The sequence below is a fragment of the Caloenas nicobarica genome, chromosome 12 (assembly GCF_036013445.1).
Source record: "Caloenas nicobarica isolate bCalNic1 chromosome 12, bCalNic1.hap1, whole genome shotgun sequence".
Taxonomy (NCBI): Eukaryota; Metazoa; Chordata; class Aves; order Columbiformes; family Columbidae; genus Caloenas; species Caloenas nicobarica.
Window position 1 is genome coordinate 11,814,427 of NC_088256.1, and position 17,886 is coordinate 11,832,312.

General features: G+C 45.7%; 1 protein-coding gene across 1 annotated transcript in view; it reads left to right on the forward strand.

The window, feature by feature from the left end:
• MAMLD1 (mastermind like domain containing 1) overlaps positions 1-16,419 on the forward strand; it is an 82,709-nt gene extending 66,290 nt beyond the window's left edge. Inside the window, exons 3-5 of the mRNA XM_065643631.1 lie at positions 12,218-12,364; positions 13,855-13,936; positions 14,215-16,419. Of these exons, the coding sequence (XP_065499703.1) occupies positions 12,218-12,364; positions 13,855-13,936; positions 14,215-15,233 (1,248 nt within the window). The 3' untranslated portion in view covers positions 15,234-16,419. The remainder of the gene's footprint in view (positions 1-12,217; positions 12,365-13,854; positions 13,937-14,214) is intronic.
• Positions 16,420-17,886: the final 1,467 nt, after the last annotated feature.

A 17,886-nucleotide genomic window follows, 5' to 3' on the forward strand; every position in this document is an offset into this window, starting at 1 on the left:
TTGGGTCTAAAGAAAACAACTATAAAAACCAAATAATGACGGTGTTCAGAAAGGTCTGCAGCAGTGTATCTCAGGACAAGGTGCAAATGTTTCTGCCAAGCCCCTACACTGGTAGGGTGCCAAAATCTGGGTTATTCTTAAGGGACCTCTAAGCAGCCCGTACCCAGAGGGTGAAGAAAAAGGAGCTTGTTGGCCACTCCTTCTTTTCACAATAGAGAGAAATGGGCCAAGAAGCTCTCCTTGTGTAGCTGAGTCTTCCCCAGAAAGGCAGAGCTTATTTCATGTTCTCTCAGTGGAGGAAAGCGTGCAAATAGGCTGTGTCTAGCATCTCTAAAAGAATCAAAACACCCTGATGTCTGAAGGTTTCCAAGAGTTCATGCTGAATTCTTCCTCTGTAGCCTGATCATAACACAGAGGAGCTGTGTCCCAACGTGGTGTTCCCATAGCGCAGAACAAGCCGCTTGTATTTTATGGTGATAGAGAAGATGATTTCCATCAAGAAATGAATGGGGACGACAGCAGTGACAAATAAAGATCTTACGGGTTGAAAACCGCTAAGCTGACTGCTTTGTTTTCAGACTTGGATGTCTTGAACTAACCACCTAGAAACAGTACTTAGGTCAATCTGCTGACGGTGGTGGGCACTTGTGTTCTCAGCACTGCTGACAATCAGGGTGCTTCTAGGAAGTTGTCTGGACATGGATATGAAAAGTTACAAAAAGTGCCAGGTCAAAAATTAAAGCCTTTGTCTGAAAGTGAAGTTGTTACTTCAGTCTGAAAATGGGGACTTCTGTTGCTCGCTATGGTCAGAGTTGCTCCTGAAGGGCAACAGAGGACTCCTGGTCCTCCTTGTCTTTTTTCTTTTACGCTCCTTGTCTTTTTTCTTTTACGCTGAACTCTTAATTATGCCTGCATTTTACTGCAGATTAGCAGGGAGTGCAGTGTGAGGCCCGAGAGCCCTGGGGTAGAGCGAGTGCCCAGATCTCTGCCCTGGCCCTGGGCTGTGCTCACAGACGGATCTGCGGCGCTGGGAGGATGCGCGCTCACACACACACACACACACGGTTATGGTATGAAGAAGCTCAGTTTGCTTTTTACTCCCCCCTCCCTCCTTCTTTTGTATAATTATTGCAAAACAGGCACAAATGAGTGTGTCACTTTAAACCATGAAACCACTTAGTCCGTAAAGACAGATTTGGCGTCTTTGTGCTGGCAGTGACAGGGCAGTGCAGCGCTCCATAGTGATCCCACTGTTCTCCCTCTGCCCCGCACCCCGCCGCCGCTCCCCGCCCCCTCCGAGATTTGCTCCGTGTTTGCCTGCCTCTGTTTTTGTGGTTGGTAACCAGCAAAAGAATGGAATGGATTTAATGATTTGTTGGCTGCGGTGCCGGCGTGATTAAGTCAATAAAGCTGCAAGCTGAAAACAGACAGTGTAGTTACAGTATATGACTTTAACCTTGTTAATGCATGTTTATGTCCTCCTGCCCACTGTATAGCTGTATGTTGCATAAAGAAGATCTGACCAATCTTTAACCCATTAAATAATTCATAAAGTGAGAGCAGACATCAGCTACTTGCGGAGCGGATCAGTAACCATGGGGTCAGCAATAACTTTGGCTCCCTGGACCGTATCCAGCATGTTTAAACTCTGGTGATGTCACCAGGCAGGCTTCTAACCTTAATCATTTGGATGGGAACAAAGGGAAGTTAACTGTTGACATGCGGTGTCTCCGTAGAAGAAACACTTATGAGTGCTCTGCAACATCTCTGCCTCACTGGGAACATGGACTAGCTCCAGCCTCCTCGCTTCTTTTACACAATTCCCTCTTTCCTTACAGCAGAAGTGTGGCTGGCCGAATGTTCAAAGGCACACGTTTCTTCAACTTCTATTATCTTAAGTGGCAGAGACACCAAAATCCCGTAGAACTTAGGGGGACTGTTGGTTGTTTTGAGAAGATGGTATCTGGAGGCACTTGGGCGTTTTCTTCCTAGTGGATGAATTTTGAATGAAAAGTATCTCCAGCTGTGCCAATGACAGAGAAGGACATATAATGGGGATGGAAGGAGGCAGAAGCCAGGGATGTGGGAGAAGTTGTGGAGGGAAGCAGGACTGTTCTCACTGCAGTAAAAGCTCTCACAAGAAAATATCAAGCAGGACTTGCAGGGAAATCGATGATTCTCACCCATAAATACCTCAGCCAACCTCTTCTTTTTGTACCAGTCAAAACAGGGCTGACTTCTAGCACACAGCCCTCTTCACACAGCTCCTAGCTGGGCACTGAGGGATTCCCCCGGTGCGGCATTGTCTGTAGTTGTTGCAGCAGCTTCTTTTCACTGGCACAGAAGGGGCGAGTCATGGGACCACGGGGCGTGTGGCTGCGACATGCTGCGCTCCGCTGGTCCGTGCAGCCAGGTTAGAGGCCCCAGGGGACCATTACAACTTGGTGTAGTTTAGTGCTCCTCTGAGATGCAACCAGCTGTGGCTGGACCCGGAGGAGAGATGCAGAGAGGACACGACAAAATCTCGTATGTGGAGTGAAGCAGAAAAAGCGCTTCCACCTCTCGCCGGTGAGCAGCATGGAGCGCGGTTCTGCTGCAGGTCTGTGGGGTCATCACCCAAGGGCATGGGAGAGGCACTGTTTCAGGAGGCTGAATAACCCCCACGCTGCCCTGGGAACTGAACCTCAGCCTCCTGTTCAGGGAGTAATTTTAATTCCTTTTGAGGTGAAACTGAGACAGAGGGAGAAATGAAGCAACCTGTCCATAGTCACCTGAAGAAACTGTGTATGATGGAACTGGAAACTGAACCTGGTCGTGCAAGCCCCAGTCCATACGGCCAGCTTTTATCCTGTGACTCAGTCATGAAACAAACTCAACATTCAAGATCATCTCCTTTAGAGGTATCTTAGGAGTTCACCTTTAATGATCCCATTTGCTACATCTCCTTCTGACAAATTGTGTGCTCACAGTCTCGTGAGCTGACCCTCCACTGTGTGTCCAACGGGACACTCGCTTGTGCAAGTAAGCTTGTCAGAGGCTCGTGTGCCGGTCTGCACGGTGCGTATCCAGGGGTGCCTGCAAGCACGTCTCTACGACGTGCCCATCTTCACATCTCTACGACGTGCCCATCTTCACGTCTCTACGACGTGCCCATCTTCACGTCTCTACGACGTGCCCATCTTCACGTCTCTACGACGTGCCCATCTTCACGTCTCTACGACGTGCCCATCTTCACGTCTAGGACTATTTGGACTGTTAAAGGCACACAGGTAAGAACTCTCACACGATTATTTGTGAGGCGGATGGCTGTGTACAGCAGAGTGTATCCCAGAATGCACCACATCAGCCCGGGAGTGAATTTTCCAGGTGCCAAAAGATACACACCTTGAGCTGGAGATTAGAGCTTGGACCCTCAGTCTGCTGTTGCCAGCATCTGCAGCCAGATACTGGGAGGAAAAGTGACTCCCAGAGCTAGTGCTGATTATTCTTTATCACTCACTTGTTCCCTCTTGCTTTATGGGTGTGCTAATGAAGACTCTCATATTAATTTACCCTGGGCTTTTTTGTTGTTGCTGTTGGTTGGTTAGCTTGGTTTTGCCATGATCCAGAGCAGCAGTATCTGCTTCAGAGAAGATGCTCTGAAATTTATGGCAAGTCACATCTGATCTGAGTAGAAATTCCATGTTCCATTTTTTTACTTTTTAGCTTGGAATGTTGTGTGATGCGCCTGAAAATATTTCCTTACCAGTCTATTGATTTCGATGAATGAACCCACATATACCTAGTGATGTTTTATTATCACTCACCCACCATAGGGTATGTAGCAGCTGGTAATTTTTGTGCATTGACTGCATTTTTTTTCTGCTTGATGGAAAACAGAGTCGCTCCAAGCATATGCTAATGCTGAATGGGGGGGTCCCAACTTCTGACCCATAGCTAATATCCTGCAAGTCACATGAAGCTACCAAGGATTCTTGAGCTGGAGTTCGAAATGCCTATGTTATCAGCAAATAAACACCATTAATTGCTTCTAATATGTCATGTAGTGGTTAAATGACAAGATCCTTATTAATATGCGTATATATCAGCCTTTTCAGTGTGTGTGAGGGGGAGTATGAAGTGGTTAAATTATTTAAAATTAGTGGGGAATATTTACAGGAAGGCATAAAGAACTGTCAGTTGAGGAAAGCAGCATTTTATGTTCTTGTCCCGGATGACCTTGCTCCAAGGACAAATCAGAGCTTGATGAAATGAAGCTGCAGATGGCTAGTGATCTCAACTCTGTAATAATGAAATGACACAGGAAAAAAAATGAGACATCTACAGTTTGTAAATACAATCTGAATGGAAGGGGAGAAAAGGAATTTTTAAGGGGAGATTGAGTTGACTTGGTTACAGCAGTTCAGCTCCGGGTGTTTTAATAATAATTTCCATTTAAAAAAATAATGGAATCGCTCCTTGTTCCACATGCTCAAGGTCACCTTAATACATTTTGCTTTTTTAACATGTCAATATCTTGGTTTTAAAAATTTGATCATGAGGGCTACCTAGTCACAGCCCACTTTGTATTCATTATTTTAGCATATTATTTATCACTGCATTTTGTTTTCTAAGTCATGGTGGTAATTTTTGGCATCTGGGTAGTTGATCTGCTACAACCATTTTAGGTGTTCGAATAGTTTCATCTGTTAGGAAAGAGTAAGATTGTGAGAGGTTTAATACTGAAAAAGTGATGTGATACTTTGTGCCAGAGCATGCTTTGTTTGTGCACTTACATGAGAAATCAGGAGTATATACTGTTGGGTTTTGCATGTGGGCAGGTTTTCATGCAAAGGGCTTCTCAGAAGCAGTTCGGCAGCCAGCTGCTATTGAAAGTCAACAAGACTTGGGCATCTGCCTCTGCAAATTGAACCTTTGCATGAAAAGGAAAAAGAAATTCATGGAAACTTTAACTTAGAGAAATCAAGGGATTCACAAGCCTCTGTGATCCAAATCCTCTGTGATTTGGAAATGGGCAGGTAGAGAACTGATTTCTCCCATTAGCTCAAGTTTTCCTGACTTTCACTTTGTTAGAGTGAAATCTTCACCTTTTTTTGATCAGATCTGTTCTGTTCTCCCTAATACATAAATCCCCTAGGCAGTTATTGCATTTCTCTGTAGCAGCTTTTGCTGTGTGCTGAGCTAACCCAGCTCCTTTTGAATCTCATTGACACCTCTGAGAGCATGCCTTGACATAACACAAGGATTACTTGAGTCAAACCGCTTTATAGATATGAGATGTTGTAGTTTGTCATCACAGCTAACGCAACCTTGTAGAGACGGGCAGAAGGACTAGCAGCCAAAATTGGGTGAGATAAATACAGTTTTAGATTATCTCATTGAATTTATAGGCAAGCTGCCCTCCATGGGAACAGGAGCATGGCGTCAAGGGTCGGAGAATCATGATAGCTGTACAAGCCAAATATAAATATTTTGTTCTTTGCAGAGAATTCAATTTTGGATCTTGACAATATGTTATATAGACAGGTACAAAACACCCACTTTGGGTGTATACACATAGAAACAATACCAGACCCAGTTTATGTTGAAGTGCAGTGGTACAAAGACTTCTAGGGATGAGTCTAGCCCCATAGCATCGCTTTCAGGTGGAAGAGAAGTGTGTTAATGCTGCAGGTACCACGGTCCCATTGCCATCGGGGTCTGGCAGAGCCTCTGTGGGTTTCCAGTCCTGCTGAAAGATTTGCCTTTCGCTCAGGATGGTGGAGCAAAGCTGTTGTCCGGGCTGCCGGCCCCCATGGCCTGGCAGTTCGTCGGGGCCAAAGGATCTATTTGCAGGGGAACTGCTGACGGTGGAGTCTTGATCGTGCCTCCTTACAAGCACCGCAGTCCCTGGACGGGTGTGTGTGTCTGTGATACACCAGCTCTCCTGTCCGTGTTCTGCCTCAGGGTCTTGGCTGCTCCCAAAGCAGTTTCCCATGCTCTTTCTAACAACATGATGCTGGTAACAGCATCACAGCTTGATTTCAACTTGCCTGCTAAAGGATGCATTTTCATCTAAGAGAAAAAAATCACTGTTGCAATAATTCAATCTGGATTTTCTGTCTTTCTGTTTCTCTGATTGTTCCTGCTCTTCAATGGCATGTTTTCATGGATGAAACCAGCTCTGAAAATATTGGTAGTCTTTGCACAAAAGCTTTAACTAATGTGATTATTTTTTTTAATAGGGGAAATAGACTTAGTTTCCATCTTATTAAAATCACGAGTGGATTTTTAAAAGCACTTTGGATACTTCAATGGGATTTTGTTTTGTTTTGAACGGCATGTAATATAAGAGCAGCTATAGGGAAATTAGTGTTTCATCTGGTTTGCTTGAAGGCAGGAGACCCTGATAAAATTGCTAGCCAGGTGTGGTGATCCTGTCATTGCTCCTAGCAAAGAAGGGGGACTGCCTTTGAAGGAAGCTGCAAGTGCTTGTACCGTATGAAAAGAGAGTGTTTTTTAAAAACAAAGCCATGTACTCGTGGATCACTTACAGTGTTCAAACAAAGCCTTTTCTTGACTGACAGCCACCAAGAGAAGCTTACTAACTTGAGTCTGTTAGTATTTCACATGCTTGTATATCAAGTAAATGGATGAAAGATGGGTAAAAAAAGATCCACTGACCTGCACAGTTTGTTTTATCAATGTTCATACATTCTGTTAAAACAAACAAGCAAACAAACAAAAAGCTTTGGAGCATTTCTGAACTGAAAGGCTGTTTTATCTTGAAGAGCATCTCTGAATTGTGAGCAGAATTGAGGAGAGAAAAAATACAGAAAACTTCCAAAGAGCAAATGGAGAGTTTTGTTAAAGGCAAGCAGCATGTGTAACCCCTGACTTCAGCGTGAAGCAAATGAAGATGGCATCTCACAGCCACCACACTCTTGAGTGGGCTGACATGATCGTTCTGCCTAACCATGACCCTGGATTTTGTTTGCTTCGTTTGTATGCATTGACCAAACAGATTGACCATCTTAGTCTCTACTTGGATTAACAGCTGTGGAGGAGATCCTCCTTTGTCAAGGTGGTGTCAAGATTTTCTATGGGGCTGCACAAGGTTATTACACATCAAGAATCTACATGTGGCTTTTCCGTAGATCTAAACACAAAACTGTTTACATGCAATTCTATGGTTGAGCCAACTTTAATAGTGTTAGTGTTTTAATTGCTTAGTCTGTGGGATTTATAGAGTGTTTGTGCCTACAAGTCTTAGTCTTGGACATCAGAGTGAAGTGCTGCCCAGGCATGAAAGCCCCACCACGGCGATGCAGGACACCTACTAGTCAGGGAAAAGGCACTGGCAGGCAGGCGGGAGCACAGGGAAGCGCAGAGGCATTCGTTTGAAACTAGTATTTGCATTTCTTCAGCTGAGGACAGAACTCCCCATGCATAACAGATGTTCTTAAAACACAGAACAAAACTTGATTAATGAAGCTTCACCCCACCCCTAGAGAACAGCTGTCCCTGCCGTGAATACGGATCCACCTGAAGTCCCTGGCCGAGCAGCCGGGGCTTCGGAGCGGATCAGCACAGGCTCCTGTCAGGTCCTATAGCCATGGTTTTCCTCTCTGTTTTTGTTTGGGTTTTTGGCTTTTTGGTTTGGTTTCGTTTGTTTTTTTCTGTGTGATGTCTCAGTAAATGCTTCAAGCTGAGTTATCTTTGGTTAAAAACCAACCAACCAACCAAACAAGAACGACCGGTGGAAAAAGCAGTTTGTCCCTTTCTCATATTTACAGCTAGCATCTACCCTGAGCGACCCACTTCCTTTGGTCTTTTACGCTGAAGTGCTGTGGCTCATGTCAACAACTATCCGGTTTTAAGCTCTATAATTACTGGATTCAGCTGGATGCCCCATTGAAAGCAGAGGGAATATTTTTCAAATCAGCAATGTCGTTTGAAATGGAAGAAACTTTTTAAATGCAGGTACTACAGGCGTTTTTAATTAGACGTGTTTCTATTCTTCCACTGCTGCTAATGCTTTCAGTTAGGAAGTGCAGTTCTTCCCTGATTCTGCAAATATCTACCGAAATGTGCAGAGCTGCCTGTCTCTGTCTCAGTAACCTTGCTGTGACCTGGTTATCTGTTAGAACCGCAAAGAATTCTGTCTCTAATTAGTCCATCTGTTAACTATTGAAATTCATGGCTTAGTTTTATTGTCTGGGTCTGTAACATAATGCTGAATGGTCTCACCTGGCAGCTTATTTCTTGTAAAGCAAATGTGCCTTTCCAAGAGCCATTTTGGTGCAGATAACTGTCTTTTCAGCATTGGACAAATGACTCTGTCTAGCAGCCTGCAGTCCCCTTCATGCCCTCACTGAAATAAATTGTACATCTCCAATAGCTCTGGGCTTAAGTCAATACAATTTAACATGTACATTTCTTTGTTATATTCTTTGGAGTTACACTGTAAGAGCAGATGGGAAAGTTTAATAATGATAAACGAGTTTAGTGTTTTCACGTAGTCCTGAAAAAACAATGAATGCTCTTTATTAAAGATTAGAGGGATTTTAACATATTTGCCAAAGCGCGATTAAAGCTCTAGCTCAGATCCTTAGAAAGTCTTGCTTTTAAATTCTTTTTGGACTGTTTGTTAATGAGGATTCAGAGGAATTAGGGGCCATAAATTTCTTCATTCTCGCTTAAGTGAAGCCACAAAGTGATTACTGGATATATAAATAAGTGCTGAGGACTGGAGTTTATCAACTGCGTTCACACAGAACAATGCATCTCTGTGCTTATTTACTGCAGTTGTGCATCTCGTACATAATCACATGATGGGGCTGGGCAGGTCGAGCTCATCAGTGGGTTTTTAGAAGGATGTAGATTCATAAATATATGTGGTAGATCTCAATGAGACTGTGCACACTCTTTGCATTAAGCGTGTGCCCGAATGTTGTGTTGGTCCAGACCCAGGCTCGCTGCAGCTGGACGCAGGGGTCTGCAGATGTGTTTGCCCAGCCCGGACAGCCTGTGCACAGGCTGGGCGGCTGGGAGGGACTGGTTTCACTGGGCTGTGCAGCAGCTTTTACAATTACAGCCAGTGGTGGAATACTGACACAAACAGGATACATTCCTGCAAACCCGGAACCTGATTCTTTTCTCCAAGTCAGAGCAGTGAAGCTTGCCCCAGTGCCTTTTGAACAGAAATTGCCACCCTGGAAAGCCCAGAGAGCGCTGCAGGAGCTCCAGATCTGCTGTGCCACAGTTTGCCTAGCAACAGAAACACATGCTCTCCAGTTCTAGGTCCGCACAGCGTGCCGTTTGGCTAGGGCTTCAGCCCATTTGATGCTGCAATATGAATTGGGGGCGGGGGGGGAATGGCAAAAAACCCCTCATACCTACATGCACTTTTTTTTTCTTAAAAAACTGAAGAATAAGAATCCCCTGTAGCCATCTATATCCTCCAGCGTACCTGGCAGCTGGCTCAGCTGCACGACACTTTTGGCTGTGAACATCCACTTCCATCGTTCCTGACTTCGACACTAGAATCCTTCTCCCTTTGCTGTCTTCCTGGATTTTAAAATGCGATAGTCCGAACTATAGACAAGTTAAGATTATGGCTTGTTTGGCATGCCCTTATTATGGGAAGGAAAGTAATTTTTCTTGGGGAGTGATGAAAAGGAAAAATGTTTAAAGTTCATTAACCTTTGGTACAGATAGCAGTGTCCTTTAGACCACACCAGAGCTATTCTTAGTTCTGACGTTTAGGTGGTAATTTTTTATTGTAAGGAAATACAGTAGTTCCCACTAGTGGTGAAAAGAGAGAACTTTTTCCTTTTTCTTTTCTTTTTTTTTCTTTTTTGGTTTAACCTAAATGTGAACTGTAGAACGCAAAATTTTTAATTCATTTCTTTTCTTCCCATCTATTCTATTTTGTCCTAATTTCCCCAAAAGCAAAATTTATATCTGTAGATTGTTTCTTTACTGGCTAATTAAGTGTTATACAACTTTGCTCTGAAAAACTCAGCAACCCATTCTATGTATTTGCAAATGAACTTTGCCGATTGTCATTATTGCTATAGGGTGCCTGCAGAAAGTCCCATATAATTAAGCTGTTGTACTGCCACAGCACAAGAACTGCAATTAATAATGTGATTTACACTTCTGTAACATTAATAATATGGAAAAATCAACATTATCTTCTTGATGATGCTTAGGAGAAATTAGAATGAGGTGGACATGATTAGGAAAAGAGACTTTAATGTTATGACTTGTTAATGCAATAGCCCTGAGCAAGACATCAGAATGATTGTCCTTGCACTAAACTCATTTGCTTCAGTAAGCACAGACCCTCTGCACGCAACAAGACAAGTTTGGAGGAAATTGGATAGATGGCAGGGATTTTGGTGGTATGAACATTTCAGTGTCTTTCATGTGCAGAGTACACAAACTGAATCTCTGCACTTTCAAATATTCCCCTAGAGGCAATCTGCATTATTCAAAGCTTAACTGTAGCTGCAGAATCATGTCTGACATGAAAGCAGAGTGCTAGCTTTACATGAACTTTCATATTTACATCTGCAGTAAATCATATTTACTTTTTTCCTGCCCTCCCTCTTTTTCTGTGGGAGACAAGGAGTAAAATGGGTAGGAGGGAAGGAGGAGGAGGAGAGATGTCCAGCAGAATTGTAAGCAAAGCACCGGTAATAAAGTCTAGTCATATGAGACTGCCCATGAATAGGAATGATAATGAGAGCAGTGATGAGCTGCAGGTTTGTGTCTTTTAGTAAATTATCTAGCAGGCATTTACATTTCATCAATTGTGCTTCTGCATAATAGACCAAAGTGCTACAACAAAAGGAGGCACCATAAAAATGAGTCATTTCAGTGACCTTCTTGGTAATCGCTCTTACAAAGAGTATCTTGGAAGGAGTTGGGTGATTCCTCATGGTGAAACTGCTGTGGAAAGGTGCCCCAGGCCTGAGAAGCTCGCCTGGTGACAAATGCCTTCCAAGACTTTCTTCTGGCAACTCTGAAACATGGCTCGTATCCTGTTTTCTCCTTCTGAGCATGCTTCTAATTGTCAGATGTCAAAAGGCAACAACCATTTTCTTCTTGCTTATCTCCTGATAACATTGATTCTCAAACAAAGGATGTGGGCTTCGATTCTGAAAACAAAGGAAGCATGGCCCAGCTAAGGATGCTGGATATAATATACATACTTCTCCCTGCCAATAATAACAAAGCATCATAAATAATGTAGAAGCTGGATGTGAAAATGGAGAAAGGGGAATACACTAGTACTGCTGGTGCTGGGTACAGCACGCACTTGTCCTCAGTGAGGCCCTGACTTCCACCTCATTTTTCTCTTGTATTTCCCTGACTACCTGCCAACTCCTAAGATGTTTAGCCTTCAGTACTTTTTAAATTCTTGTTCCTTTTTGGGTTGTGTCTTCATCATGTTCTTGTGATTTTTTTTTTCTCTTCTCCCCACAATGCTCTTTCTTTGGAAGCAAGTCTTCAGCTGGTGAAAGTCAACTCAGATCTTTCACTGAGGACTTACAGCAAGGGCAGTTTGCACCAGCCAGGAATCAGGCCCATGGCATTATTGACTTGTGCCCAGCCGTGACCTGACCTGCATTTTTATATGTTCTCCTCTCCTTTCACAATTAGATCTTCTCATTTGTCCAATCATGGAACCCACAAGATCCACTTCAATCCCAGGCCCACATCTTCCCCATCTTTCCAGGTCCCTGGTCTGATGGCACTTTTTCCCCTCTTCTGCCTTTAGATAGCTGTTTTCTTTTACTGTAGGTTTCTCCTTTATATCAAATTGCCAAATCCTACCCTGATGCAACTTTTCTTTCCTTATGTCTTTCAGTGTAGCAGTTGGAGAACTGGTGGGAAATGTGACACTTTACTCACATCCCTTCTGCCACCCAGGCAGCCATGTGACTCCAGTAATGGTGGTGAATCAGTCCCGTAGCCTTGGGATAGTCACAAATAATTTCGAATTAAGCTTTTGCTTCTCTCACTTCTTGTGCTGATCCTCGGAAATCAGAGTAGTCCCCTGCCCCTCGCTGTCCTCGCTGTGATGTGTGGGTTCATGTGAATGCACAAGGTGTTTTGGCCTTGGGGACAGCCAGAGACCGGAGAGAGGATATCAGCAGAGAGGATAAGGGCTTCTGTTGTTATCTCCCTGATGAGATTAATTTTCTTTTTTCATCTTTCTTGGCAGGATCAAAATGCTGGAATTGTTGCCAGACTTCAGGAGCCGGGCTCCATCCCAAGCGGAGGCTCCGTGACGGCACCAGCCACGGTGAATGGGTACACGATGAGGAACCATTTACTGAAGCAGCAAATAATGAAACGACAGCTGATGCAGGTAGGATGCCGAGTGCCTCTGTGGGTTCCTTTGCTGTCCGCCTCACTGGGAAGGACAGGACTAACTGGAATGGGGAAATCACCAGTCAGCAAACACTAAGGAGTCACCCTGGAATTGCTGGGTTGAGTCAGACTGGGGCTGCGGTGGTGAGTCCAGGATGTCATACCCAAGGCAGGCTGTGGCCAAGGGCTGCTCAGCATGTCCGAGTGCAGGTCTGCCCACTCATATGCAAGGGAAGGATTCAGTCACCTCCGTATCGTTGCCGTCATCCTTGGTCAGCCACAGAGTTGGGAGGGAAAATGCAGAGAAGGGAGGCTTGGAGACTGAGTCAGCTCTAGGAGAGATGTTCTCCATGCTTCCCTTTCTCTCTGGTTCCCTGGGGATTTACCAGATCAGATGTTAGACTCCAGTTTGTCCTGGAATTTGCTGGTCTCTCTAGCAACAGAAGTCCCTGTATGAGGTTTGTAACATGCTGTACAAAGGAGCAGGGATGGAGGAAACCCACAGATGAGCTGGGTGAGGCAGCATCGAACATGTGCCTCTGACTTTCTGAGTGTGCTGCTGGATTCAGGTCAAGGAGGCTCATTTCTTTGGATGGGAAATGAGATGAGAAGTAGCTCAGGAAAACCTTCAACCAAGTACTGTCCTGCTCATTGATCAGATTCCCTTTCAAAACCAACTCTGCCTCCTTGTCACAAGTTGGCTTCAAGCTTCTCTGTGCTGCTCTAATACAGCAGGACTTCAGCCAGGCCTCAGCTTCCACCACCCATGGAGAGTTCCCCAGGTCACAGCTGCTGTCCAGAGCAAGGATGAGGGTGTGGTGGCGAGTTCTGGGGTTAAATGGTGGGAGACGCAAATCAGGTCACTTGGAGAAAGCCAGCAATGCCTTGCTCAGGGTGCATCTGCTGAGGATCCCTGGCTTGCTGTGGCTCACTGCTTTGTTCTGGTTAGAAGTGGCAACCAGCACAAAAGGCGATGGTACAACTGAGCAGAGCCATCCTTCAGACAGGGTAATGGTCACCAGCAGTCTCCTGTTTGTCAGTGTGTCCCTGCAATGCTGCCACAGATTCTGTTCACTAATACACTTTTGGGCACCTTTTGTCCCCGGATCTGGTACTTCAGAGAACACGTCCAAATAGTCAGCACAAGAAGCACTGGGGAGACACCAGGATTCCTGCAGCTTCTGGCTGTGCTGCACGTCACTGATAAGCTGGTGAACACAAGAGTCTCCATGTTCATCCAGCTCCCTTGGGCCTTGGGCTGCCTGCACAGCATCTGCTGAAGGCTGCACTTTCTTGTGCTGGGCTGTTGTCAGGACACCTTTGCAAGAAGGGGCATGGGAACAATTAAGATCCGGTCTGAAATGAACTGTCTGGGCTGAGTCTTGTCAGAGAGGTGTGTTACAGGAGAGATTGTTAATGGTGACAGTAGCTACACTTCAAGTGTCTGCAAGAGACCGCAGCTTGACTGTTATGCCCCTTGTTTTCCAGGAAAAGCAGAGACAAAACATGCTGGGAGTAACATCTGAGCAGAGGAGTTTGTTTGCAGCTCAGCAATTAAATCAGTTCCAAGGTAAGGAGGGAAGTGGCATGCAATGAAAAGCCTCAAGGAGCCAGGGCCTGGGTTCTGATTAAAACAGGCTGCTTAATGATTCTCTGCCCTGAAATAAAAGGATTTAACATTTTCTCACTTCACCCATTTCCTTATCGCTCCAGTAATAACTATTACAAAGAACACAGGGGAGAGGCCTAAGTCATGAAGGAGGAAGACGGAGCAGCAGCCTTTTAAGGCTCTGCCGTGTTTCCAGGGTGTACGTGTGCCGACGGGTTAACGTGTCTCTTTGTACGCAGCTGTGCAGCAGCCCCTTGCCGCTGACTGCAGCCAGGTGATGCCGGCTCCTCCGCCCAACCACCGCATGCTGCCGTCGAACCCAGCCATGCTCCAGAGCTCCTTGGGCTCTGGCATGGCCCCGGCCACCGCCAGCCAGAGCAGCGGGACCGTGGTGATGATTCCACACAACCCTGGCAAGCAGCAGGAGATTTTTCCACCTAATTCTGACTTTAACATCCCGCTGCGGCCGAGCCAGAACTCACTGGGCATGAACTCGGGGTGCCAGACAGTACACAGCCACTCTGCTGTGCGGCCGGGGATGCCGATGGCAGGCTTCAGTTCCGGTTCCTTAGCGAATCACTCTGCAACTCAGCAGCACTTGAGGCAGCCGAGTATGCCAAGAATCCCCAACGTCTACCCCAGCTCATCTGCCCAGATGTGGACGCCGACCGCCGTGCCAAGAATGCCAAATCAAAGCCAAATGGATACCAGCATGCAGCAGTTCTCCGGTAACGCCCTCTTCTCCAAGCAGAGCGTGAGGCCGAGCGCACCGGGTCAGCAGTTCTCCCAGCAGCCCGTCGTGCCGCCTAATCAGATCGCTCCCGGCGTCCAGGTCAGACAGATGCAAAAACTGAGCATGGGGCAGTCTGGCCAGGGCTTGAGCTCAATGAGTAATCAGAACTTGAGACACAATTTAACCAGAGGACCGTTGCCAGCTATGAATGTTATGAAATCAATGCCACAAGGAGTGTCCGGTTTTAACCAGCTCAATCCTGCCTCGGGCCTCGGCCCGCCCAGCTACCCGGCCGCCGGCCAGCCACCCGATGCCTTCCCCAGGATGAGCGCGGCGGCCGAGCTGCCGCAGTATGACTTTGTGTCCCAGCACGGCGGCTCCGTCCTGCCCACCAACTGCAGCGACACCGACTTCCTCGACTCCCTCATGAAGAACAGCAGCAGCAACGACGAGGAGTGGTTGAACAATCTGACAATGATAGATGACATTTTGGGACAGCACGCTCAAAGCTCTGGACACGTTTAGCTCGGAGAGAAGCAGTCTCCTTGTAAAAAACCTATGTGTGACTTTTGAAAAGCAGCAGACAACCCACGAAAGCCGCTGCCTCTTTCAATACAAAATGAAGAGACTCAGCCAATTCTTTGCCTGCATCAAAGTTTAATATTGGCAGTTTTTCAGATGACTGTATATATTTGAATATTTTGTAAATTATGTTTTCCTAAACCTTAAATGTAGAAGTGTTTATACTTCTTTGCTGGACTGTTTGTAAATAAACCTATAGCATAACTTTTGGTTTTATTATAGTGATTTCATTATACTTTGTTATAAATATGCAAATAATATTGTTAGTTTCAGTAATACTGTGTATTACAGCATAAACTACTTATGTTTTTGACATAACTTAACACATGAACTAGGGGTGTCATTGCAACCAGACTAAGCAGAAATCAGATGTGGCATCTGTTCTCCCATATGAAGAGAAAAGATGGAAAAGTTGCATTAAAAAAAAAAAAAATCCATAAAAAGAGCTGCTGATTCCCTTGTGGCTCAGTCTTGCAGCCTGATTCTGTTATGGAGGTCCCATCTGGGCTCCTGGTGCATTCAGAGATCTGCCCACAGAGATCCATTTGCAATATCTCGGGCAAGTTCTCTATTTGATACACTCCGGTAGGTCGATTTGACACTGACAATGTGTCGTCCGTTGTCCTGCAGTGAGTGTGTGCTGGTGATGTTACAGCTGCTGCCCGGCGCGTGCGTGGGCATCGCGGGCGGGTGAGCTCTGCGCTGTACGAACTGGGTGATGCTGGAGCGGAGGCGCTGGGCAGACCCTGCCAAACCTCCCTGCCGACCGTGCCCTTCCATGAAAAGGCAGCTCTGGCTTGCACACCTCTGCCATGTATATTTGTAGTGTACAGGTGATTTGTTCCTGGTTTTAAGGCTTTTCATAATTTCTGTTTTAATGTGAGACTTTTTTTCAGGGGAAAAGTCTATAAACATTAATAGTTAATTTTTGATGTTTTTCTGTCAGCTACTGTTGTCCTATGTATATTTAAGAGTCTGTTTATAAAAGATTCACTGTACTGTAAACTTCTTAAAATGTTCATACTTTGTGTAATCATATTTTAATAGTCACGTCATACTTCGCAATACATTTGTAATATAACGTCAGCTTCAAGCACAGAATGTTTTTTTCTTCGTACCATAATAAACTGCCAGGGGAAAATTGCATATACTTCATGTGCTCATTTCTCAGCTACAACGTTTCATACCTGCAGATATTTGAATTAATTTGATTTGTCCAGGATGCTACAACGTCAATTTAATAACATGTACAGATGCTTGTGTGCTGTTAGTAGAAGAAATGGGCTAGGCAAAGAATTGAAGCAGGCTTTAATTTTATTTTAAGATGGCATTTCTTAGGCTTACTTTCCTTTTCCAGTCTAATTATAAGTGAAGGTGAAATTAATCTCTGTTGGGTTTTATTTTACATGGCACCACATTTATTTAGGTTACGGTTCTTGTTTCTAAAAGCTGGTGTCAGTTGTCCCATCAGAACATGAAGCCGTGAGAAGGGCTGGGGGGCTGAGGCGCAGTGCCACCTTGCTCGTTCAGCAATGCCTGCCGTGGTGGCGGGTACTACATGTCACTCCTTTGACACAGAAATTGTCTGGCAGGAGAGCTGGTGCCTGCCCTGGGGGAGGCGAGGCAGGGAGGAGGGTGGGAAGAAACAGGAAAATTTTAGCAATCTTAAATGCACAAATAGAATCTGTAGCTAAAACTGCCTTGTGTAAACAGCACCAGACGCTGCCCTAGCTTCCTAGGGCTGGTGGAGAAGACGTGTCTGTTCTGCTCTTTGTCCCAGCCACACTGTGGGCATGGCAAGCCTGAGGACATCTCCTGGGGGGATCTCCTTCAAAATGGTCCATGCTGGAGAGAAGCATTGGCAAGGTTGTCCTCCCCCTGGAGTGGGTCCTTCAAGAAGCCTTTTCTCTGGAGCTGGATGGCAGAAAACAGCTCTCAAAGTCAAAAATGAGAGGGGACAGTCAGGGTTTACAGCAGTCGAGTACAAGCTCTGCTGCCGGTGCTCAGGTGGGGAGGAGACCTCTCCTAAGCACAACCACCCCAGACTTTGTCAGAGGTCCCTGTGGCTTCATGATGGCAAAGGCAGGTCTTTGCCATGCAATGGGAACTGGCTCCCAACCAGCCTGATCTTACGAATGGCACGTACTTGTGTGAAACCAGGGCAAGGAGGAAAGGAGCCAGTTTTTCCAGCAAAGGAAATCAGCCCCACCAAACAATTGCCCAAATCAGGCTGTAAAACTCAGCAAGTGTCTGAATGAGACAGAAACACCGACTCGCCTCCAGACAGCAGAGAAGGGGAGAAATACCTCTGAGTACGTCTGTGGCAAGGACAAAGGTGAGTTTGTTTGGCCATGAAAACTGGCACCGTTTCAGCAGCTTTTCTGTCGCGAGCGGTGTCCTGGCAGGGAACAGCGCTGGCTGCAGCCGGGGCTTTGCTGCCTCACGGAGCTGCTGGTCTGACCACAGGTCTGGGAGCCAGCAGTGCTGGAGCCCCGCCGGCTTACAGCATGGCAGTCACGCGTGGCAGACAAGGCTGCTGCCCACACGCTCTTCTTTAGGATATTAATAAACATCATAAGGTGCCCTCTTTTCATTC